Source organism: Thalassophryne amazonica, unplaced genomic scaffold (assembly GCF_902500255.1).
Source record: "Thalassophryne amazonica unplaced genomic scaffold, fThaAma1.1, whole genome shotgun sequence".
NCBI classification, from domain to species: domain Eukaryota; kingdom Metazoa; phylum Chordata; class Actinopteri; order Batrachoidiformes; family Batrachoididae; genus Thalassophryne; species Thalassophryne amazonica.
This window is the reverse complement of record NW_022986306.1, coordinates 76137-102867: the sequence shown is the minus strand read 5'-3', so window position 1 is coordinate 102867 and position 26731 is coordinate 76137. Positions and strand designations below refer to the sequence as shown.

Below are 26731 nucleotides of genomic sequence, written 5' to 3'. Positions count from 1 at the left end.
CTTTTCTACTTTTTTTTTTTTACTAATAGCCCAATTTCATAGCCTTAAGAGTGTGCATATCATGAATACTTGGTCTTGTTGGATTTGTGAGAATCTACTGAATCTACTGGTACCTTGTTTCCCATGTAACAATAAGAAATATACTCAAAACCTGGATTAATATTTTTAGTCACATAGCACTACTATTATTCTGAACACTGCTGTATATAGGGTGGTCACAATTATTACAATATTCGTCAATTGCGATTATTTTTCATATTCGCGATTACCGTGAATTATTTATTTTATCCACAAAGCATAAAACAACTCAGAATGTGACGTCATTGTGCTGCAGCCTCGCTCACTCTGTTTTGCTCTTGTCTTAAGGCAGGACAATAACATAGAGGGTGAGGAGCGATCCGTCCTGCTGTCTGGATAAGACAGGCTAAAACAGTGGCCGTCTTCTTTAAAACCATCTAAACTGCGGAGTTTACTGAAGGAGCTGTGTGTGTGTGTGTGTGCGGAGTCAACAGGCTGCAGACTGCGAGGGTGGGGGGGTGAGGGAGATTCCCACGACACGTTGCTGAACCATCAGTGCACAGCGAGCGCGGAGCAGAGAGGATTTTAACCCGAGTGAACAAAAAACCAAACCGTGGAGCTGCCTTTACTTCTCTCTGAACTTTCTCTCCCGGTGTGATTCTGCCGTTACCGTCCTGTTCACACCATGTGTGCGTCGTATACTGAATTTATGAGATCATGAGATGAAATAAACGGTCAAATATCTTTAAAAACATATTTAAAAAATGAGAATATATGAATGAACTGAGCAAAAAAAAAAAAAAAAAAAAACCCTGACGTGGAGAAGCTGTGGTGATGTTCAGACGCAGAGATCACAAAAGCAGGTGAGAACTCTGAACTTTAACAGCTGTTATTTTCCAAAGGTATTTATTTGTTCAATCTTGAGCTTAATGTAGTGTTCAATCACAAAACATGACTGATGAGGAGAAACAATTTCAGAAATGCAACAGAAGCAACCACAATTCAGAATTGGGACTGTATGTAAAAATGAAGATAAAAATAAAAATGTTGCACTATTCCCAGTTTCTCCACTCACAGAAGACAAACGTTCTTCCAGAGTTGTGTAATTATACTACAATAGTAGAATATAAAGAAGGGGGGGAAAAAAAATAGACAATACATTCATCAATCGCAATTATTTGTCTGACAATTAATCGTCTCCAGAAATTCCTAATCGTGACAGCCCTAACGTGGCAACGAGTAGATGAATCAAAATGATTATACAAAGGGCTGTTCTGGGAGGAAGAATTCACGTTGTGGATCAGTGATCAGCTGGTGGAATAACCGCACATGTGAGTCAATGTGCATGTTCACACACACTGATTAATTTACTGCTCTGATATATTCAGTCATCTTTACAGTTATATTTATATTTATTCTCCCTTTTGACAATTTTCTGTCATAGATCAATATATATGGCTTAGAACATAATACTGTGATACAGCAGTGACCACGGCACACTTTCTTTTTTTTTTTAATTGGAGCAAGACGGAGCGCGCAGCGTGTCATCATACAGTGTGGATTCTGATGATGAAGGAGATGATCCCTCCTTTGTTCTGGACGAGGAACCAGAGCAGGTGGTCCACCGACGTGCACACAGAGCTCCACAGATTCTGTTTGCAGTTTCTCCAGGACTCAGGTGCTATCAGCTCCGTCCCAGCACTGAGTCCTGGAACTCAGAGATGCAGACACACACTGCTCCAGCTGTGGCTCCAGGCACATTTTGTTAAAGCGTCGAGATTGTTAGCTTCGGTTTTGTTAAGTTCCTCTTTTGTCCCTTTTGCGCTCTTGCTTCGTAGACTGTTTGGTGATAAAGGTCTTTTCGTCCACCTTTTCTCAAGGAATTGTGACATTTTTTTACTTTTTCCTTTCCTTCAGGAATCGCCGTGTGCCGTGTGACTGGGCCATAAGCTCCACTGGCAACATATCAACCTGTCTGATCAAAATGAATGGCAGCTGGTCGCTTTGCTGCTGTCTCTTGTGGGTGATGGGGTTCACACAATGTTTGACTGAGTTGTAAACAATGATGTTAGAGTGCCCTCTGCTGGAGACATTATGTAATGATACCATTTCCAGCTACGCCTTTCTTTGTGAGCTGGTTCAACAAACCTGAAAGTTGCAATTGGAGTTAATTCATACTGTGATGGCGGTTGTTAGCTTCATGTGTAAAGCCGGTGTCACCAACTGAACAACCCCCCCCCCCTCCCCCCCCCCCCCAAAAAAACTGGTCCGCCCTGCCTTCAATGGGCATGTGTCTGAGACTGACTCGGAGTCTGACTCTCTACACCCAAAGCGATCGAAGGGAATAATGTGATTATTAACCATCAGATGACAAATTAAAACATCTTAAATCATTCTAAAGTCAGTTTTAAGAAGAAACGAAGTGATAATCGGTGAATCGCTACTGACTCTCTGAAATAAGTGTCACTCAGACGGCTGCGCTCTGATCACGATGAAATAATGCTGAACTTATGTGGAAATGATTGCTGTGCAAAAGCTTCAGATATCTGTCACCAAGATAGATGATGACTAGAGGCAGACTGGTTTTAAACAGAAACAAGGTGATATTCGGTGCATCGCTGCTGACGTACAGAAATGATGCATGCACGGTGAAGGCAGGGTGGACCGTTTGGTCAGCGACACCGGCTTTCTACTTCAGGCTCTGTGTGCAGTACTGCAGAAGAAGACGTGTAATGTGTCATTTGAATCTTCTTTTGCAAAAAGGGACCAGTGACATGATGCATATTTATAATTATTTTTTCAATAATAAAACACTAAACGGTTTCAGAGTCACTCTGATTAAATAAGATGTGCTGATGTCAGATTTATCTGTGTGCTTTCTGAGAGAATTAAAATGATTAATGACTCTCCTGTATTAGTTTAGGTCACAATTAAATGTTTTGCATTCAGTCTGTCTGGAAATAAACTCAAAACATGAAGGCAGGTTTCCAGGGGTGGGATGAGAAAATTTCAATGAGACATTTAAATAACATGTGAAGCAGTAAAATAACAACAGTACAGTATTAATCGACTGATTGGGGTGCGCTCTTTGATGCCCAGGGGGAGGACATCAAAAGCATTACGGACTGCAAAACTGATTACATCCCAACCAAGACACCATTACCCCAACAACAAACCATGGGTGACCAAGGACATCAAGGCGACGCTGAACAGGAAGAAGGCTGCATTCAGGAGTGGAGACAAGGAGTAGCTGAAGGTGGTGCAGCAAGAACTGAGAAGATCACAGAGGGGAAGGATGGTTACAGGAGGAAGCTGGAGAGCAACCTTCAGCAAAACAACAGGAGGGAGTTGTGGAAGGGGATGAGAACCATCACTGGTCATGGTAAGAAGGCGGAGCAGATGATGGAAAGAGACATGAGGCCAGGGAGCTAAACCTGTTGTTCAACAAGTTTGACAACATGGTCTCTGCCCACCCTCCCCCCAGCTCATCTCAGTGCCCCCCTCCCCTGTGCACTCACCTCACACCCCAATTATTACCACCCCCTCCTCCCACCAACCTGCCTTCACTCCTCTCCCTCCACCACTCCCTCATCCTCCCCAAAGTTGCCTGTGTCCAGGAAAGGCTGCAGGTCCTGACGGCTTCGGCCCCAGAGTGCTGAAGGGATGTGCTGTCCAGCTGTGTGGGATTTTACAGCACATCTTCAACCTGAGCCTGAGCCAGATGGTTGTTCTTGAGCGGTGGAAAACCTCATGTCTGGTCCCTGTGCCCAAGAAGAAGAACCCCAGCACACTTAATGACTACAGACCTGTGCCTCTAACATCACATGTTATGAAGTCACTGGAGAGGCTCATCTTGAGGCACCTCGGCACAGTCGTGGAACCATCACTGGACCCCTGCAGTTCACATACCAGCCCACCAGGGGAGTGGAGGGTATATCATCATCTTCATGCTGCACAGAGCTTACTCTCACCTGGAGGAGGCAGGCAGCACTGTGTCATGTTCTTCAACTTCTCCAGTGCATTCAACACCATGCGGCCTGACTTACTCAGCGATAAGCTACGTGAAGGTGGAGGCTCCACTGGTGGTCTGGATTACCAACAACCTCACAGGCCACCCACAGTATGTGAGGCTTCGACACCACCAAAAGGACATCATCGATGTACCTGTGCCGCAATGATATTTTAGAATAATAAAGGATTATTACCCGAGCGAGAGGTCTGTACAAGGAAATATCAGACCAAGGTGTCAGTACGAACCAAGTGCAGAGAGGTCCGAGTGAAAAACACTGAGGTCTGATATCCCCGTACAGACCGAGCAAGCAATGTTAATAATTTGTTTATTATATGGCTATTATATATATATATATATATATATAAACATGCAAATTTACAGTATCGCTCAAATATGCAGCCGATACGTTCGCTTATGTTCGAATATGCAGCCGATACGTTCGCTTATGTTCAAATATGCAGCCGATACGTTTGCTTATGTTCGGATATGCAGCCGATACGTTCGCTTATGTTCAAATATGCAGCCGATACGTTCGCTTATGTTCGGATATGCAGCCGATACGTTCGCTTATGTTCGGATATGCAGCCGATACGTTCGCTTATGTTCAGATATGCAGCTGATACGTTCGCTTATGTTCGAATATGCTGCTGATATATTCGCCTTCATCACCTCCATGAAGAACTTGCTAACAGATGGTCCAGTCGTTAGCTGGTAAGCTTTCAATCCTTGTGTTTTTCTGATGCTGTTTAGATATTTATGGAGTATGTTCATGTCGGACTTGGAGAGAAAGACAGAGACAGAGAGAGTGAGAGAGAGAGAGTGAGAGAGAGCGAGAGAGAGAGAGCGACAGAGAGAGCGAGAGAGAGAGAGCGACAGAGAGAGAGCGAGACAGAGCGAGAGAGCGAGAGAGAGCAAGAGAGAGCGAGAGACAGAGAGAGCGAGAGGAGCGAGCGAGAGAGAGAGCGAGAGAGAGCGAGCGAGCGAGAGAGAGCGACAGAGCGACAGAGAGAGAGAGCGAGAGAGAGAGAGCGAGAGAGACAGAGAGAGCGAGAGAGACAGAGAGAGCGAGAGAGCAAGCGAGAGAGCGAGCGAGCAAGCGAGAGAGCGAGCGAGAGAGAGAGAGAGCGAGCGAGTGAGCGAGAGCGAGAGAGCGAGTGAGCGAGAGCGAGAGAGCGAGAGAGAGAGGAATAAGTGTGAACAGCAGACACTACATGCTGTATAAAAGCAGCAAAGCAATTTTAATCAACGATCCTCTTCACCACACAGCTTCAGTGAAACAGTAAAGTGTGAAAACTGATTCAGAACGTTTTCCATCCAGGATTTCATCTTTAAAAGAGCAAATTTACTTCTTTAGTTCTTGCAGAAGTATTTTATTTTTTGTTTTCTTTTTATTATTGTTGTTTATGCACCAGTGACACCAAATCAAATTACTTGGATGTGAGAACTTACTTTGCAATAAATTTGATTCTGATTTGAAATCAGTCCAGATTTAGCTCTTACTCAAACAAGACAGTTAGGGGTTATATTCTTTTTGTTTTTTAAGTATGCAATCCCACTCAGAAATGTTAAAAAGAATAAACTAAACTGTCAACATGACAGAGAAACTCTGCCTGTCTTACTGGATTAAAGGTACAGTGTGTCATTTTTAAAGAAGAGGAGAGCAAATGTTATGTCCATCAAACATTAATGTGTTTTTAAACTTTTCAATTTAATTTATTTTATTAAGTTAAACAGAAACATGCAAAAAAGAAGTGATATTATAACAGAAGTACTATTTTTTGTCTATTATTCTTGCTTTCAATGCATCTAAAAGCAGTCAAAATGACACACAACACGCCACCTCGGTGATCATAGCCAACAGCACCACTATACTAAAAATTTATGGGGAGAACCCTGCGAATGCCACGAAGTACACATTCTTGGCCACTGATCACAAATGTGATGATTTGAGGCAGAGGCGTCAGGTGTCCTCAGGAACTGCTGCAACCTGTTACCACACGTTATGATTAATGGCACGTGCTGCTGGTGAATTATCAGGAACCATTATGCACAGTCAAGAATAATGTTCCGCGCTGTCCTGCACTATTGCGCGTAACAGCACATCGTTACGTTCTCTCATATTGTGAATGAGGCAAATTGTCTCCATACACGCACCCAGTTACGATCTCCACAACATGAGGCAAAATGAGGGTTGTGCGTGACATTCGTGGAAGATTTTCTGACAGCCAAAAACATGCTCCATGAAAATCACGAATGTCACACACATATCACACACAAACACTATTAAGAAACCTATTCAGATGTGTTAAGTCACATTAAGAATGTCAGGAATGTGCCAAGAATGACGCAAATATGACATTTGTAACGTGTCCTGTGTATGTGTAAACGCAGCATAACTGACACAAGGTGACTACAGTGGGACTTACATAAACTTAAATAAGAAGAAGGCAGAAACCGGTTTCTTTTTAAAAGGCGTCACGTCTCTGAGGGTTTCACCAGTACTGGAATCAAAGTTTCTGATTATAGTATTACTATTAGACAGGACACTGGACCTACAAAAGAAATACTTCAAATGGAGCTGTCTGAAAAATTTAAATGAGTCCACTTTAAGAGAGAAAGAGACAATGTGGTTGGATGGGGCAAACGAGAGAACTTTCCGAAGTACTGCTTTCTCTGTACCTGTAAGGTCAAAGTCAGATATGTTAATAACACTCTCCTCTGATGAGTCCCCCCCCCCACACACACACAAATAAAATGTGCCTTTGTCTTGAGACCTGTAATGATCGTCAGCTACAAATATGTTCGTTTGGATGAATTCTCTTCAAATGAACCAGTGGCATGATAAGGACATGAGTCTGGTCTCAGGCAAAAAGCAGAAGTGTCTCACCTCAGGATCTCGGGCCCAACAAACATCAGGATATCTTGAATGAACTTGTAGAGGCAGGAAACAAGGAAGTAGGGCCCAAAGGTGAGACACAGTGCCCAGAGCAGAGAAGGATCCTTTGTTTTCTGGGGCTTTTTTAGAATTAAGATCTCCGATTCCTCCAGAACTTGGTCCTCTTTCCCCTCATGGAGTGGAGCCCGATGAGCAGCATACTGAGCGCTCTGCTCGGTCCTAGAAAAAGACAACAGGAGAAAAGGCACTTTGGCATGTACAACACGAGAGCAAGTGATCTGAAGGGTCATGAAGCGTAGAGAAGCAAACATCAGGAAGGCTGTCTGAATATCCCACTCCAGAAAGAACAGGAAAACACTGCACAGGACTGGACCCGCTTTATGATGGTCCGCTGCCTCCCCACAGCAGGTCAGCAGCCCAGCTCTTGATGTCACCTCACTTTGACACCAACATGCTTACAAATCAACAAGTCAAATTGTGGAATATTCAACTGTTTCTGATGGTACCTCGCTGCCTCCTGATGAGGGCAGAGGTTACAGGATCTCTCTCTCTCTCTCTCGTCTGGATGTTTGTTACATGTGCGAAATCTTGAAGTTGTGTTGTCAGAATTTATGTCATAATTTTGCATCTATGTATTGCTCATTAAAATGAGACTTTTCTCCTTTTATCTCATTCTTTAACATTTACTTATTTTGTGTTCTACCGCTTATCCAGCTCACAGTGACAGCAAACCGAGCCGCTCATCCCCCACTTCCCTATCCCGACCAAGTCCTGTAAGGGTAGTATCTCACTGGGCTGCGATAGCTTGTGAACGGCATCTGGGCAACACTTGCCATCCCTCACCTGAGCTGCAAGGTGGCACCTGTGTGTCGCTTGATTTTTGAACAGACCAAAAAATCTGCACAGCAAACTTCCTTGTCAGATAGCCAGACACGCACCTCGTACCTTTATGTACATTAGTGTTCAGAATATAGTAGTGCTGTGTGACTAAAAAGATGAATCCAGGTTTTGAGTCTATTTCTTATTATTACATGGGAAACAAGGTACCAGTAGATTCAGTAGATTCTCACAAATCCAACAAGACCAAGCATTCATGATATGCACACTCTTAAGGCTATGAAATTGGGCTATTAGTAAAAAAAAGTAGAAAAGGGGGTGTTCACAATAATAGTAGTGTGGCATTCAGTCAGTGAGTTTGTCAATTTTGTGGAACAAACAGGTGTGAATCAGGTGTCCCCTATTTACGGATGAAGCCAGCACCTGTTGAACATGCTTTTCTCTTTGAAAGCCTGAGGAAAATGGGACGTTCAAGACATTGTTCAGAAGAACAGCGTAGTTTGATTAAAAAGTTGATTGGAGAGGGGAAAACTTATACGCAGGTGCAAAAAATTATAGGCTGTTCATCTACAATGATCTCCAATGCTTTAAAATGGACAAAAAAACCAGAGATGCGTGAAAGAAAATGGAAAAAAACCATCAAAATGGACAGAAGAATAACCAGAATGACAAAGGCTCACCCATTGATCAGTTCCAGGATGATCAAAGACAGTCTGGAGTTACCTGTAAGTGCTGTGACAGTTAGAAGACGCGTGTGTGAAGCTAATTTACTTGCAAGAATCCCCCGCAAAGTCCCTCTGTTAAATAAAAGATGTGCAGAAGACGTTACAACTTGCCAAAGAACACATCAACTGACCTAAAGAGAAATGGAGGAATATTTTATGGACTAATGAGAGTAAAATTGTTCTTTTTGGGTCCAAGGGCCACAGACAGTGAAGCATAGTGGTGCAAGCATCATGATATGGGCATGTTTCTCCTACTATGGTGTTGGGCCTATATATCACATACCAGGTATCATGGATCAGTTTGGATATGTCAAAATACTTGAAGAGGTCATGTTGCCTTATGCTGAAGAGGACATGCCCTTGAAATGGGTGATTCAACAAGACAATGACCCCAAGCACACTAGTAAACCAGCAAAATCTTGGTTCCAAACCAACAAAATTAATGCCTCGCAGATGTGAAGAAATCATGAAAAACTGTGGTTATACAACTAAATACTAGTTTAGTGATTCACGGGATTGCTAAAAAAGCAGTTTGAACATAATAGTTTTGAGTTTGTAGCGTCAACAGCAGATGCTACTATTATTGTGAACACCCCCTTTTCTACGTTTTTTTTACTAATAGCCCAATTTCATAGCCTTAAGAGTGTACATATCATGAATGCTTGGTCTTGTTGGATTTGTGAGAATCTACTGAATCTACTGGTACCTTGTTTCCCATGTAACAATAAGAAATATACTCAAAACCTGGATTCATCTTTTTAGTCACATAGCACTACTATTATTATGAACACTACTGTAGTCTCCGCGATTCAGAATATGCGCAACATGTGAGTCAACTTGTGAGGGGTTGACACATACTTTTCCATTTATATGACTGGACAGGAACAACACATCTGGAAGTGGCCAAGTGAGTCCAGCAGCTTCCAGCCACCTGGCACCCACCCACCGTGTACAGATCAGCAGCACAGATGTGTCCCATCTGTCCACAGAGGAGCCGCACCATCCAATGGAACTAAGTTTTATGTGTTGGCACGGCTGTGAAAGGACAGTCTGGCTGTGCACGCCCGTCAGCCCGCTGGGCACATCTTGTCCGGCCAAAGAGGACCCACATGAGCTGGATGTACTTTGATGTTATGTTTCTTTAATTATTTATGTTATTTTTATGAGGACCACAAAGGAAATAAGTTTAATGCTGCTGGGCCAGCAATAACTACTGTGCATGCACGGACAGCGCGCTGGATATCAGGTGTGTGGAGGATGAGGACGACGCCGGCGTGATTCTTTTATTTTATTTTTATCAGAGCATTTCCAGAGGATCATGGAGTCCGCACACGCATCAAGGAGGCTTCAAGTGTATCAAGATGCTCGGCCAGCTGAGGACTGTATAGTGATTCCCAGGAGGAGAAGACAGTAGAACCAGCAGGGACACCATTATTGACAGTACGCAGCTCCTGGACATCATTCTGCCAGTCAAAGTGGCTGTCCACACTTTTCATCTTATTATTAATTTTTATTTATTTTATTATTATTTACAGTGGTTTACAGCACTTTTTTTGGGGGGGGGGGGGGGGTTTTTCACAGTGTCTTTCACATAACAATGTAACCATCCACAGCCATCCTGAGCACCGTGCGCAAGCATTTCAGCCATGCCGGTGATGCTCAAAATCCATGAGAGTGCCGTGTGGCATTCACGTGCAAATCCTTGCACTTGCAAAGATCACGCGAGCGCTCCACGCATGCATGTGTATAACTTCAATCACGGACAAACTGGAGAGCTGATATTTGCCGTTTGGTATGCTTATGTATTTTGGGTCAAGGATGAATGCTGCGAAAACAGAATGTTTGGAGAAAATACGGATAATAGCTAACGTTGTTAATTACATTCTGGAACAACACGTCATTCCAGCAGGGGGCGGTAAACCATCTTTATATTAAAACCGTGAGTTTATTTAATACGTTCAGTGTAAGCAGATAATATAATTGTAAATATGTTAAAAATACATGGATAACAAGTGAAATCACTTATTTCCATTGTGGTCCAGTAAAAAATCAAATGACAAAATAGAAGTAAAAATAAGATGATTAAAAGGTAATAACTCATTATAGAAACTTTGCATAACTTATGGAGGGAAGATGGAGGAGGAGCAGCTGGCCCGGAACAATGTCAGAGACGTGTGGAGATGCCTCAAGACCGCCTCCGGATTTGGGCAGGGTGCCAGCAGGACTACAGATGGGGATTCTCAGTTCGCAGAGGAGCTAAACAGCTACATCAACCATTTTGGCTCCTTCACGCCTGCCCCCCTGCCTGCTCCTGGCCCTCCACATGTCTCCAGCACCCAGCCCTCCAGTCCCTCTGACCCCCCACCTTCTACCCCCTGGTCACCTCCACTGCACCCCGGACCTTGTCCCTCCTCTCCCACGACTGTATTCAGCACCAGCCCACCTCAGCTCACACCTCAGCTCCCCCCTCCCCCCTCACTGTAATTCCATCTGAGGTGAGAGGCCAGCTCTTGCGGCTGAAGCAGAGGAAAGCAGCAGGACCTGATGAGATCCCCCCAAGGCTGCTGAGGACCTGTGCAGATGAGCTCTGTGAGGTCCTCAGCCACATCTTCAACATGAGCCTCAGCCTGGGGGTGGTCCCCACCCTGTGGAAGACCTCCTGTGTGGTCCCGGTTCCCAAAACACCGCACACCAAGGAACCGGCCCACTACAGACCAGTTGCCCTGACCTCCCACCTCATGAAGACCATGGAATGGCTCGTCCTGTCTCACCTCTGCACCGTGGTGAGCGACACCCTGGACCCACTGCAGTTCGCCTACAGGCCCAACATCGGGGTAGATGACAGCATCATCTACCTACTGCAGCGAGTGCTCACCCACCTGGAGACCGGCAGGAGCGCTGTGAGAGTCATGATCTTTGATTTCTCCAGCGCTTTCAACAACATCAGACCAGCGCTGCTGCGGGGGAAGCTGGAGGACACAGGTGTGGATGGACACCTCGCCGCCTGGACCATCGACTACCTCACTGACCGCCCGCAGTATGTGCGGCTGCACGGCTGTCAGTCTGAGGTGGTAAGGTGCAGCACCTCGGCCCCCCAGGGCACCATCCTCTCGCCTTTCCTCTTTACCCTCTACACCTCGGACTTCACCTACAACACGGACAGCTGCCACCTACAGAAGTTCTCTGATGACTCCGCCATCGTGGGTCGTGTGTCTGAGGGGAACGAGCTGGAGTACCAGTCGGTCATCACAGACTTCGTGGACTGGTGTGAGTGCAACCACTTGTGTCTCAACACCAGTAAGACAGAGGAGATGGTGATCAACTTCAGATGGAAACCACCACCTCACCCACCGGTGAACATCCGGGGGAGGACTTAGAGACTGTGGACAGTTTCAAATACCTGGGTGTTCACCTCAACATCAAACTGGACTGGACTCACAACACCGACGCCCTGTACAAAAAAGGCCAGAGACGCCTCCACCTCCTGAGGAGACTGAGATCCTTTGGAGTGAGCAGGCCTCTGCTTAAGACCTTCTACGACTCTGCTGTAGCCTCAGCTCTCCTCTATGCTGTCGTCTGTTGGGCCCCGGGCAGCACAGAGCGGGAGAGAAAGAGACTGAACAAGCTGGTCAGGAAGCCCAGCTCTGTCCTGGGCTGTCCTCTGGACTCTCTGGAGGAGGTGGCTGAGAGGAAGGTGTTAACCAAGTTCAAATCCATCATGAACAACTCCTCTCACCCTCTGCACTGGACTGTAGTGGAGCTGAGCAGCTCATTTGGTGACAGACTGAGGCACCCTCAGTGCAAGAAGGAACGATACCACAGGTCGTTCCTCCCTGCTGCTGTCAGACTGTACAATAACACTGTGAAATAACCACATGCAATAATATGTCCACAAATCACGTGCAATAACAACTCGTTTACAAATCCCTGCACTAATGTCACCTTATCACATCTAAACTCCATTTCACATATTGTAAAGAAGATCTCCTTTTCAATCCCAATCATGTTTATATATATACATATACACATATAAATATATACATATACACATATAAATATATACATATACACATATAAATATATACATATACACATATAAATATATACATACGAGGTCTATTAGAAAAGCATCCGACCTTATTATTTTTTCAAAAACCATATGGATTTGAATCACGTGTGATTACATCAGACATGCTTGAACCCTCGTGGGCATGCGAGAGTTTTTTCACGCCTGTCGGTTACGTCATTCGCCTGTGGGCAGTCTTTGAGTGAGGAGTCGTCCACCCGCTCGTCGATTTTTTTTCATTGTTTAGGAATGGCTCAGAGACTGTTGCTTTGTTTGATAAAAATTTTTTTCAAAACTGTAAGGCACAACTGAGTGGACACCATTCAATAAATTCAGCTGGTTTTCGGTAAAAATTTTAACGGCTGATGAGAGATTTTGGTCTGGTAGTGTCGCTTTAAGGACGGTCCATGGCGCCTGACGGCGATCTGCGCTTCGAGGCGGCAGCGTCTCGCCGTTTCAAGTTGAAAACTTCCACATTTCAGGCTCTGTTGACGCAGTAAGTCGTCAGAGAACAGAGAACTTTCAGAAGAAGTCGGCATGAGGAGTTTATTCGGACATTCCATTGTTAACGGTCATTTTGTAATGAAAGAACGTGCGGGCAGAGTCGCATGTCGGGCCGGACCCGACCGCGGGGGGTCGCGGCAGGAAAAACACCTCCGTTGGAAATCTTAACGGGCAAGTTGGAACATGCCCAAGCTGTTAAACAATTTCTCAGTTACTCACTTGTTGAAAGCCATTAAAAGCCGCCTGAATTCTACAAATGGTTTTCAACACGGAGGTGTTTTTCCTGTCGCGGCGCACACAGATTTGCCGAGTTGTCACGGAAACGACTCGGCGAATTTGCGCGCACGTCTTTCATTAAAAAAAATGTCCTTAAACAGTGGAATGTCCGCATAAATTCCTCATGCCGGCCTCTTCTGAATCTTCTCTGTTCTCTCACGATGTCCTGTGTGAATTAAGCCTTAAATTAGGATGTTTTCAGCTCGAAACAGGCCGACGACAGCGCCTGGAAGCGCTGCAGGACGTCCCGCTCCGTGGGAAGTCCTTACACCGACAGAAACACCCCATAATCTCTCATCAGCCGTTAAACTTTTCACAGAAAACCAGCTTAATTTCTCGAATAGTGTCCACTCGGATATTCCTCACAGGTCCAGAAAAAGTTTGATAAAGCAACGCGCGCCGTCTCGAGCAGCGTGTGAAACAAAGGAATTCAGCCGAGAGGGCGGGACCACATCTCACTCAAGGCCTGCCCACAGGGAAATGACGTCACCGACGCGTGAAAAAACTCACGCATGCGCACAAGGGTTCAAGCATGATTGGTGTAATCGCATGTCATTCAAATCCATATAGTTAAAAAAATAAATAAAAGGGTCGGTTTATTATCTAAGAGACCTCGTATACACATAAATATATACATATACACATATACATATATATATACGAGGGCTGTCAATAAAGTTACGGTCCTTTTTATTTTTTTCAAAAACTATATGGATTTCATTCATATGTTTTTACGTCAGACATGCTTGAACCCTCGTGCGCATGCGTGAGTTTTTCCACGCCTGTCGGTGACGTCATTCGCCTGTGAGCACTCCTTGTGGGAGGAGTCGTCCAGCCCCTCGTCGGAATTCCTTTGTCTGAGAAGTTGCTGAGAGACTGGCGCGTTGTTTGATCAGAATTTTTTCTAAACCTGTGAGACACATCGAAGTGGACACGGTTCGAAAAATTAAGCTGGTTTTCAGTGAAAATTTTAACAGCTGATGAGAGATTTTGAGGTGATTCTGTCGCTTTAAGGACTTTTCACGGTGTGAGACGTCGCGCTGCGCTCTCAGGCGGCGTCATCAGCCTGTTCAAGCTGAAAACCTCCACATTTCAGGCTCTATTGATCCAGGACGTCGTGAGAGAACAGAGAAGTTTCAGAAGAAGTCGGTTTCAGCATTTTATCCGGATATTCCACTGTTAAAGGAGATTTTTTTAATGAAAGACGTGCGGACGGGTCCGCGCGTCGGGACGCAGCCGACGCGGTGCGGCGGCACAGGAAAAACACCTCCGTGTTGATAACCATTTGTAAAATCCAGGCGGCTTTTGATGGCTTTCAGTGGAGTGAGTATATGAGAAATTGTTTAACAGGCAGGACATGTTCCAACTTGTCCTTAAGGCTTTCAACAGAGGTGTTTTTCCTGTGGCGGAGCGTCGCGGCGGCTGCGTCCCGACGCGCGGACCCGTCCGCACGTCTTTCATTAAAAAAATCTCCTTTAACAGTGGAATATCCGGATAAAATGCTGAAACCGACTTCTTCTGAAACTTCTCTGTTCTCTCACGACGTCCTGGATCAACAGAGCCTGAAATGTGGATGTTTTCAGCTTGAACAGGCTGATGACGCCGCCTGAGAGCGCAGCGCGACGTCTCGCACCGTGAAAAGTCCTTAAAGCGACAGAATCACCTCAAAATCTCTCATCAGCCGTTAAAATTTTCACTGAAAACCAGCTTAATTTTTCGAACCGTGTCCACTTCGATGTGTCTCACAGGTTTAGAAAAAATTTTGATCAAACAACGCGCCAGTCTCTCAGCAACTTCTCAGACAAAGGAATTCCGACTAGGGGCTGGACGACTCCTCCCACAAGGAGTGCTCACAGGCGAATGACGTCACCGACAGGCGTGGAAAAACTCACGCACGCGCACGAGGGTTCAAGCATGTCTGACGTAAAAACATATGAATGAAATCCATATAGTTTTTGAAAAAAATAAAAAGGACCGTAACTTTATTGACAGCCCTCGTATACACACACACATATATACACACACACACACACACACACACTCCGGAAGTGTGAACCCATCGAAGGCTGCTGGTCCCGATGGTGTCCAGGGGAGGGTATTGAAGGGCTGTGCAGACCAACTGGCAGAGGTTTTTACTACCATTTTTAACCTCTTGCTGGCTGCCTGCTCAGTCCCGAGCTGCCTAAAATCTACCACTATCGTGCCTATTCCCAAGACACAGTCGGTCAGCAGTCTGAATGATTACAGACCTGTGGCTCTCACTTCAACTGTCATGAAGTGCTTTGAGAGGCTGGTGCTGAGACATATAAAATCCTTACTGCCCCCCAGCCTTGATCAGCACCAATTTGCATACAGAGCCAACAGGTCCACAGGTGATGCCATCAACACAGCCCTCCACACAGTGTGTCAACATCTTGAACAGTCTGGCAATTATGCGAGGATGTTGTTCGTGGACTTCAGTTCTGCTTTTAACACACTTGTTCCAAGCAGACTGTTGTTCAAACTGCGCAGTCTGGGCATTGGCGAGCACACCTGCAGATGGATCAGAGACTTTCTCACCAACCATCTGCAGTCAGTCAGGATGGGGTCCCACCACTGCTCAGTGCTGACAATGAGCACTGGGGCCCCTCAGGGCTGTGTGTTCACAGAGCCTGTTCTCACTGCTGCCCTCAGGAAAGAGGTACCGGTCCATCAAGGCCTACACATCCAGACTCACCAACATGTTCTACCCAAGTGCAATACGAGTATTGAATGCACATTAGTCTACAGTTTGCACTGTTCATTGCATTTATTTTTTATAAAGAGGAATGCAATGAATAGCACAGACTTCTATTTATATACACCTATTTATATACAGAAGGGGAGTTGTCTTTTAATTTCGTTGTACCTTGAGTATAATGACAATAAAAAGCATTCTATTCTATTCATATTCTATTTCTACCTCATGTCTTGTACTGTTACAAGTATTATTATTAATGCTTATCCTTGCACACGCTGTTAAATGAAAATTTTCCTCTACTTGCACCCACCTTGTGTTTTTTTTAAAAGCTGATGTAACATGTGAATTTCTCCTCTGTGAGATCAATGAAGTTTATCTTTATCTTCATCACACTTGAAAAAAGGCCAATACCTATTTTATAAACCCGTGGATCCCCATGGGCAACATGCTAGTTCTATTTCATTCCTTCTGACTGCCAGAGGGTGGTGCTTAGCACCTGGATTGTTCCATCTGCGTATGTGCAGAGGTCAAGGCTTATACCAACAAAGTCACGTTAGTGTCTGGGACCTGAGTGACGTCAGCCAACAGTACATGAGAGCATGTCACCCGCCATTCATTTCTTTTTTCCATCTTTTGCGTGGAGAGCAAATGGTCGAACTTCTTTCGGATCGATGGTCTTGCCAGAACTTTGCAACCATCGTGGTTGGAGCTGTGCATGCACACCCTCCAGAGGCTGCAAAACCACAAGATCTTTACTCTGTTACGCTATCCGCTGTGGGTGAGCCCGTCAATATGCTCGAGCTGTAGGCTGTCATTCTAGCTCTGAGACATTTCTCCTCTGCCCTAGAGGGGAAACATGCTTGTTCAGTCAGACATCCCATCAACAGTCTACCATATAAACCATCAAGGGGGCACCAGGTCTGTTCATTCCCTAAGAGAAGCCCAGGAACGTCTCCAGTGGGCTTTGCCTCACATGCAGAGTTTCAGACCTGTGCGTCTGCCGGGCATGTAGAACTATGCTGCAGATTTCCTCTCATGACAGAAACTGCCGGATGAGTGGCGACTCAACCCAGATGTGGTTCAAATGATCTGGGAAAAATTTGGCAAGGCGAAAGTCGATCTGTTTGCCTCAAACACCACAACACACTGTTGCCTGTGATTCTATCTCTGAGAACCACACAGCCCCCTGGGCCAAGACGGCTCACCTTTGGCCAGCCCATCTACTGTGTGAGGTCCCTCCTCTTATGTTGATCACACTGATACTACACAGGATATGCATGAATGATCACACAGTGTTGCTTGTGGCCCCATACTGGCCGGGCAGGCATGGTTCCCCATGAGTCAGATGCTTCTCAGTGGGGAGCCAAAGCCTCTCCCTCAGAAGAGGGAGCATTTGGCACCCTCACCCAGAACGTCTTCAGCTGTATGTGTGGACGTGAAGGGCCAGACTCCATGCTGAACTCTTGTGATCAAGCTGTCGTGCAGACTGTACTGAATGCCTGTGCGTCCTCCACTAGGGCTTATATGACAATAGATGGAAGCTTTTTTAACTGTTGGTGCAGTACACAGGGTGTAGACCCTGAGCACTGCTCTGTGCCAGTGTTGCTTAACTGTCTTCAAACACTGTTTGACAGCAGTCTTTCTGTCTCTACAGTTAAAGTTTATGTTCCTGCTGTCTCTGCTCAGCACATTATGGTGGATGGACACTCAATAGGGTCACACTCCCTGATGTATCATTTTTTAAGAGGTGCTCACTGGCTTTGGCCTCTGAGGGTTGCACATGTGCCATCCTGAGGTCTTCCATTGGTCCTAGAGGGCTTCACCGTTTGAGCCACTGGGAGCCAGTGACCTCAGATGGTTGTCTATCAAGACAGCTTTCCTCTTTGCCATTTCATCTGCAAAGTGTGTTGGCGAGCTCCATGCCGTGTCAACTGCTAAGAACTGCATACACTGAAATTGTGATGGGTCAGGGGTTACTCTTTGGCCGAACCCTTCCTTTTTACCAAAGACAGTTTTGGCCTTCCATATTAACCAGCCAGTTACTTTGACTGTCTTTGTCCCACAATCTATTGTAGAGACTAATTCTAGTCTGCTGTGTCCTGTTCGTGCACTCAGATGTTACATTGAATTGACAGCTATGTTTCACAGAATTGATGCTGCTTGTCTGCTCTGGGGGGCACAGGAAGGGCTGTAGCTTGTCCAAGCAAATACTGTCGCAGTGGATTGTTTAATGCTATATTCCAAGCTTACAGGAATGGTGACAGTTAACCTTCTCCTCTGAAATGTCATTTAACTCGGGGCATATCCACTTCCTGGACTGCCCTGAGAGGTGTTCCACTGACTGACATCTGTCTTGCAGCAACGTGGGCTTCCTCCTGTAGTTTCGCCCACTTCTACAAAGTTAATATGGCTGCTCCTCATCCTGTGGCGACGGCCGTATTATCGGCCTCTTCAAACTGCAACTGAGGTTTGGTCAGTGCAGATTCCTCGTGACCTCTTAGGTATGAGGTCATCCAGGTGTTAAGCAGCGCCCTCTGGCGGTCACTCGGAATTCATAGAACCGTAGTTACATAAGTAACCCTCATTTAATTAAAATATGATGCACACTTCATATTTCATTACTTTGTTATATTTTCATGCCACTTGTTGTTATATACGTTATATATATGTTAAAAACAAATATTGGATATAGTGTTTGCCACTGTGTTCAAAAATCTACAGTATCTTTAATGTGTGAACAGCAGAGAGCTGCGTCAGACACTAATACCGCGAGACTGAGAGTAAATGTCAGACAGAGCTAAGTATAAACGTCAACTCTCAATCTTTAACTGAATTACAGCTCTTGTTATTTGCTTTTGACGAACTTATTCTGCAGCACATTCATTACTTATTTATTTTCTGAATAGTTGTGTGATGAGTAGCTGCAGATGTGCTGCTCCAGGGGGCCTTAAATATTTTGTCAATTTGAGCATGTCAAAAAGCATCACTCTTTACAGATTACAAATCTTCGTAGGCAGTGTCACTATTCGGCCAACATCCTGTCCATGAAATCTTATAGTAATTCATATAAAGTGTCAAATTAGCAAGTAGAGTAAGTGTCGCCATTAAGCCCACCAAAATCTAAGTTTTGCTATTTTTCCTATGTATTGACATAATTTGAAAGGGACATCATTTGTTAAAGGGCAAGATTTACTTCTCATTTGTATATTTAGTAATTAGTTGATGTACAATTCAAAAGACGCAAGTAAGAAATTTTAGGGAAAAGTCAAAAGTCTGGAATGGTGTACCATTTAAGACCATATGTCTTCCAAATAAGCCCATAACATCATTTATTGATTAAAAAAAACTTGTTTCATACAGTAATTAATGCTTACAAATATAATTAATGCAATATATTTTATAAATGTTTTTTTTTTAAATCCATTTTGAACAAGATCATCTGAACAAATGACATACATGACGAACAGTGTAGTACACAACACGGAACAATGAATTGGTTCATTTAGTTTCATTTCAGGCACTTCAGGCAATTCAATTAAAAATAAATAGCAATATGTTTATTAAATAACAGTGAACATGTCTTTAAAAAGATTAATTTATATTTACATATTAAAATTTACATTTTATCTATCTCTCTCTCTATCTAGTAAAGTAGATCAGTAATTTAAAGTCACATAGTGAACTGTTACTTTTAAACACTTTTGAACAGAAAAATGTATTTAACTTGTAGAGGAAATTCTCTATTGAAAAACACAAATTTGTAAGATATGCTCATGCTGCATGGAGCCTAAATATAGTTTACATCAAACATTACAGCAGTTACTACAGTGCATACATTCAGAAATCTAAAGTTTTTGTCATTGAATATTTCGCATGTGCTCCCTGTAGTTTGCATGCATTTTGACAGGATGTACCATTTAAGCCAACTGTAAAAAAAAAGTTAATTTATGAAATTAATCAGCTCCACAGAACAATTTATGATGCATTTATCTAAACATCAATGTTAAATGAATAACAAAATGCTTAATATTTGTAGCTGACAACCTTAGTTCTTGTGGCAGAGTAGCATTAACAGGGCTACGTGTGTTTGCATGAGATCAGCTGTTTGCTCGCTCATAAAACTCATATTTTCTTTTGAAGGGAAATAGAATAAGTTGGTAAAATACTATTTATCTATAAATCAAAATTAGTACATTTATCTCTTATTTGACATAATATTAATGTACTTACCAAAGCTGTGGCTGAAATTTGCTGAAAATGAATGAAACCTGACAGGTCCCAAAACAAAAACATTTTTGGTTGTCTTCTAGTCAGGGGTCCAGAGACTGTGTACTCTGGGGTGGAGCGAAACCCAACAACAGAAAATGTGATTTGTATGCAATAAAAAATGTCATAGAAGCAACAAACCATTTGATTGGATGAAGTAATGGATGGCAAAATATATATTTTCCTTTTTTTGTAAATTGACATCAAAGTTGAAAGTGGGCTTAATGGGTACACTTACCTTAATGTCATGTAATGTAACAAGTGGTGTTGTCTTCTTCAACACACAGTGATTAAACACAAACCTGGTTTGATGTGGTTTGGCTTTTAGGTACCTAGTTTAGAAGAAAAAAGCAATTTAACCAATTCCCTTTATTCTTCCAAAGTTTGTGGATAGCAGGATGCAGGCTGGTTTGCTGTTCTAAATTGTCCACACTAGTGGCCTTTCAGATCTATGCTCAAACACACAGCAGGTTGACCCCGCCTCCTGCAGAAAAGAGCTGACCACAGCAAAGAGAATCAAATGAAATGGTGACAACATTATTTTAAAAACCAGTTTTTGAATGTTTTGAAAGTGTGGGGCGTCCCTCCCGAGACATGTTCATTTGTGTGTCGCGGGAGTGGTGCCGATTCTGCGACCAGGGACATGGTAAATTTTACATGTTCTGTCCAACCTTGTTGATTTAGAGTCACGACAGTGTAAGCACAAACTCTGAGACTGGTTACATGCATCCAAGCTTTTGTAGATTTTCCAAATCCTCGGATGCATGGGGGGGCTAGCTGAAGAAAAATAAATAAAGTCACAATGCCCAAGTACATAACACGAGGCAGTGAACTCTCTCTCCGATCACGCACATCTCGTATACATCTTCACCAATTAATTTCATCTTCATCTCATATTGCGACTGTGCTTCACTGCTTCGTCCATCTCTAGATCTCACGACCGTCCCAAAGTGTTACATTTTTGCAAACATTTGCCGTCAGAGAGTAGAATGTGTGCTTCTGCCATCTCCGAGATGGGCAAATATCTGGGTCACACACATAAATGGTAAATGGACTGCATTTATATAGCGCTTTTCCATCTGCATCAGAAGCTCAAAGCACTTTACAATAATGCCTCACATTCACCCCAATGTCAGGGTGCTGCTATACAAGATACTCACTACACACTGGGAGCAATAGGGGATTAAAGACCTTGCCCAAGGGCCCTTAGTGATTTTCTAGTTAGGCTAGGATTTGAACTGAGGATCTTCTGGTCTCAAGTCCAACACCTTAACCACTAGACCATCACCTCCCCCCAGTCATAATACTAACATCAATGAAAACACTCTATTGGAGACCTATGTAAACACACGAGACAGCCTAAACTGATTCAATACAGAACCAGATCATATTGCTGCACGGCTTCACTTTTCTAAATACAACAACATATTCTTCAGATCCAAACATTTTCTCTGAATTTTAGGCAACATTTTAATGTACAATGTAGTGGCAAAAGTCTGGAACCACAAATATGTCTTCATGCTCTAATTTCCTTTTTCCAGACTTGTCCAGGCCTGAAAATGACTAAAATCAGATTCCATACTTTCCCATACTGTATAGGAACCCTGTCTGTAGATGTTCTCCTGCACCTCTGGATTTATGTGGACCATCCTGAATAAAGATACATTTTTATTACCTCCGCCAAGGAGGTTATGTTTTCGGTCGCGTTTGTTTGTTTGTTTGTTTGTCAGCAGGATAACTCAAAAAGTTTTGAACGGATTTTGATGAAATTTTGTGGAGTGGTTGGAAATGACAAGAGGAACAAGTGATTACATTTTAATGGTGATCCGGATCATGATCTGGATCCCGACGTGTTAGCATGTCTATGGCATTTTCAATGTTAAAAGTTAGCATTAAGCAGTTGCAGCTGTCATCACGTTCGGGTGCATTTGTTTTCAAATTGTAATATTTATTACATTTATTTCTGTTTATATATTAATAATCTAATGATTATTATATACAATTTTAGAGAAAGAGACAAAAAGAAATAGAACACTGTGCCAAGGAGGGAATCTCTTTAGGGTCAGTGACCCTATGGCCTTGTTTAGAGAAGTGTTTCATAAATGTTAAAAAATTAATATATTTGCAGTTTAGTTGAATAATAAATTGAATTTTGTCTCATTTGTTTTTGTCTATAAGCACATGCAATATCAATATCAGTGCTCAGATGACAGTAGCTTCTGGGAAAGGTGCAAGTTGCAATAAACTGTGATGCTAAGCGCTAAGGATACATGCTATCCAGTCACAGCAGATGAAACTTTTTTACTACTGAGCAAACATCATTGTTAGAATTTTATGGTTCAATGATTCCACGGCGTGTAGATGTTATGGCGTCAGTGACCCCATGGCCTTGGCGGAGGTTTGCACTCTCTGAGTGCTTCTAGTTATCATTATTATTACTATTACCAGTATTATTATTATTATTAGTGTGCCACTTTGTAGTGTAGCTTTAGCTTCTGCTGCTACAATGATTAGCTCTTCCACACGTTTACTCCGTTTTCTGTGGAAGTGTTCCAGCACCACATACAGGCCTGGCATACAAAGAATTTTCAGACAGTTTGAGCGTTTTCTTGTGTACGCAGATACAGTATTTCTTTAAACAGTACCTTGTTTATGAAACATTTTGAGGAGACAAAAGATCATATTAGGAAAGTTCTGTGGATGAGGCCTTTATCTCACAGGTAAAGAAAGACATAACAGCAAGATTTTGAATCAGACCTGTGTCTGTCTCAAAATATAACCACCACCTTCATCAAAACCCACTTTTTTCTATTTGAATAACTGTGTCCACAGTCAGACAGACAGAGAGGACATCCCATGAGCTACGCCTGTCTGAGGGCAGCGCGGCGTGTCCTCTGCTGTGCAAACCTTTTGGCCTTCTGACACTCTGTGGTCCAGCGCTGTACCAGCTGTGGAACGACTCTCTGGGAACAGTCTTCAGAGTTCAAAGACCACAGGTCCTTCTCCTCCAGGGGGCGCCTGTAGCCATTCAACATCATCCTGGAAGATGAACAAACAAGAGTGGATTTAACAAACACATGAACATTTTCGTGGTGCTCCATGGATGAGGAGCTGGTCAGACCATATGTAGACTTGGGTTTGAAAGCAGTCATGCTACCTAGTGTCAGGTTCGGGGTCAGGTTCTGGTTCCAGTTCTGCTTTATTGTTCTGGTAAAATATTCTGTATTTTTTTTTTTTTTTTGTCCAACACCAACTTGAGCGTTCTTGTCAATGTTTTTTAACTCCGCATTATAGATCTTTGCTGCCATCCTGGACTGCTATCTTTGCCAATCATCTCCAAAAAATTTTGGTATGAACATTATCAGTGACTGAACTCGCTCCGTTTGCACATTACTCATTTGGTTCACCCTCAGGCAGAACGTCCCTGTTTTTGGACCATTCTTCTTGCCTGCTGTTGGCTGTTTTTGAAAGACTGACATGACGGCTCTCTGCTACACCTCTGCCACATTCACAGGCGTGTGTACACATAGGCACATTCTGATCTGTGACAGTCACGAATGACCAAAATCACACACAAACCACGGCTCCTGTTCTATACAAATATCCACAGACCTCCACATGTAGCCTGTAACCTCAGGAGAAAAATGGCAACAGCAGACAGAGAGAAAATCTTTCATCTTCCATGGGCTGCAAAAACCAAACCATTTCAGCAACTTGAAACTACACTCACTGCAATATTAAATCATCACTGATGCTGAAAAACTTCTCCATGCCTTTGTCTCCTCTAGGCTTGACTACTGTAACTCCCTGCTCTTTGGGATCTCTGGAAAAACAACCTTCAGAGGCTCCAATGCATTCAAAACAGTGCAGCTAGAATTCTGATGATAGTACGTAAACAGGAGCACATTACACGATACTCAATAATACCCAATGCATCCATGGCAATGCCCCCACATACCTCAAAGACCTCCTCACTCCCCACACATCCTCTGGTTCCCTCCGTTCATACAACACTAATCTTCTCAGTCCCCCTCACACCAAGCTTCATACCATGTGAGACAAGGCCTTCTGTTCAGCTGTCCCTCATATTTGGAACTCCCTCCCTGACCATCAGAAGGCTCCACAGACTGTGGAAGCTTTTAAAAAAAAGCCTTGAGACATACCTGTTCTTTTAAATTCTATTTTATTATTTTATATTGGTTTTATTCTATTCTGCTGACTGTTTTATCTTAAGATTTTCTGTTTTTATTCTCTTCTTTATACTTGGTTTTATTTTATTAGCACTTATTTATTAGTTTTATTTGTAGCAGTTTGACATTTTTATTAATGAAAGGTGCATTAGAAATGAAATTTCTTATTATTATCATGACATTGTTGAACGTGATGTCATTAAACATCAAGTTACACTCATTTGTGTAAAACAATCAGTTCTGTTGATGAATGTTATTTTCTTTTATGACTGAAACATTTATTTAATCACATAAACATGAAAACGCGGAAGTGTCTTACTGTGGAACCAGTGTGAAGTTGGCACCGGGTTCGATATTCGATATTCAAATATGGAGCTAGCTCTTGTCAGATTGTACTTGAAGAACATACTCCAGTGTGCCATCCTATACACACTATCCTGCAGTACGCCAACTTCCAATTCCAAGATGATGGTTGGATGTCACAGGAGCAATTTATTTGTGTAGCAACTGGAAAATCCCAATATGTCCAACAATAAAGTCAATGGCAAACAAACGATCCACTATGCCATCACAGACAAGACAGCTCTCCAACCACCCATCCAAGATGGTCAAAACAAGATGGTGTCTTGGGTGGCACAGCGGCAATTTAGCCAGCAACAAGAATTTATTTCAATTTAATTTTCAATTTATTTCCATTTATATGGCACCAAATCACAACAAAGTTGCCTCAAGGCGCTACACACAAGTAATGTCTAACCTTACCAACCCCAGAGCAAGAACACAGGTGACAGTGGTAAGAAAAAAAACACCCTCTGATAATTTGAGGAAGAAATCTCAAGCAGACCAGACTCAAAGGAGTGACCCTCTGCTTGGGCCATGCTACCGACACAATTTACAAAACAATTTACAAAACAAATATACATGAAATTTAGAAGTTCAGAACCTCCATGACCAGTAAAAAATCAAGGACCAAGATGTCGCCCGGTATGGCGGAGCCGGGGCCCCACCCTGGAGCCAGGCCTGGGGTTGGGGCTCGTGCGCGAGCGCCTGGTGGTTGGGCCTTAGCCCACGGGGCCCGGCCGGGCTCAGCCCGAAAGAGCGACATGGGCCCGCCCTCCTGTGGGTTCACCACCTGCAGAGGGGGCCATGGGGGTCGGGTGCAGAGAGGACTGGGTAGTGGTCGAGGGCGGGTGGCCCGGCGGCCCGGTCCATGCTCACAGCCCCTGGCTGTTGGGACGTGGAATGTCACCTCGCTAGGGAGGAAGGAGTCTAAGCTTGTGCGGGAGGTTGAGAGATACCGACTAGAGATAGTCGGGCTCCACGCACAGCTTGGGCTCTGGTACCCAACTCCTGGAGAGGGGCTGGACGCTTCATTTTTCTGGTGTTACCCACGGGGAGAGGCGGAGAGCTGGGGTCACATTGCTTATTGCTCCCCAGCTCAGTCGCCATGTGTTGGAGTTCACTCCGGTGAACAAGAGAGCTGGGGTCGCATTGCTTATTGCTCCCCAGCTCAGTCGCCATGTGTTGGAGTTCACTCCGGTGAACAAGAGGGTCACGTCCCTACGCCTTCGGGGCGGGGACAGGTCTCTCACCATTGTCTCGGCCTACGGGCCAAGCAGCAGTGCAGAGTACCCGACCTTCCTGGAGTCCCTGGGAGGGGTACTAGATAGCGCTCCGACTGGAGACTCCATTGTTCTCCTGGGGGATTTCAACGCCCACGTAGGTAGCGACAGTGAGACCTGGAGTGGGGTGATCGGGAAGCACGGCCTCCCCGATCTGAACCCGAGTGGTGCTCAGTTGTTGGACTTCTGTGCTAGTCACAGTTGGTCCATCACAAACACCATGTTCAAGCACAAGGGTGTCCATAAGTGCACGTGGCACCAGGACACCCTGAGCCGGAGGTCGATGATTGACTGTGTAGTTGTATCATCTGACCTTTGGCCATGTGTCTCACTCGAGCGAACAGAGGGGCAGAGGTGTCGACCGATCACCACCTGGTGGTGAGTTGGATCCGCTGGGAGAGGAGGAAGCCGGTCAGACCTGGCAGGCCCAAACGTATCATGAGGGTCTGCTGGGAACAACTGGTGGAACCCTCTGTCAGCAAGGCCTGCAACTCCCACCTCCGGGAGAGCTTCTCCCAGATCCCGGGGGAGGTTGGAGACATGGAGTCCGAGTGGACCATGTTCTCCACCTCCATTGTCGATGTGGCCGCTCGTAGCTGT

General features: G+C 44.1%; 1 protein-coding gene across 1 annotated transcript in view; it reads right to left on the bottom strand.

Annotated features, from left to right (window-relative positions):
• The window catches only part of LOC117506024 (multidrug resistance-associated protein 1-like), a gene marked incomplete at its 5' end in the record, with an annotated part of 109594 nt that overhangs the window by 16700 nt on the left and 66163 nt on the right, over positions 1–26731 (bottom strand). Inside the window, 2 exons of the mRNA XM_034165563.1 lie at positions 6918–7145; positions 23227–23358. Coding sequence (XP_034021454.1) covers positions 6918–7145; positions 23227–23358 — 360 coding nt within the window. The remainder of the gene's footprint in view (positions 1–6917; positions 7146–23226; positions 23359–26731) is intronic.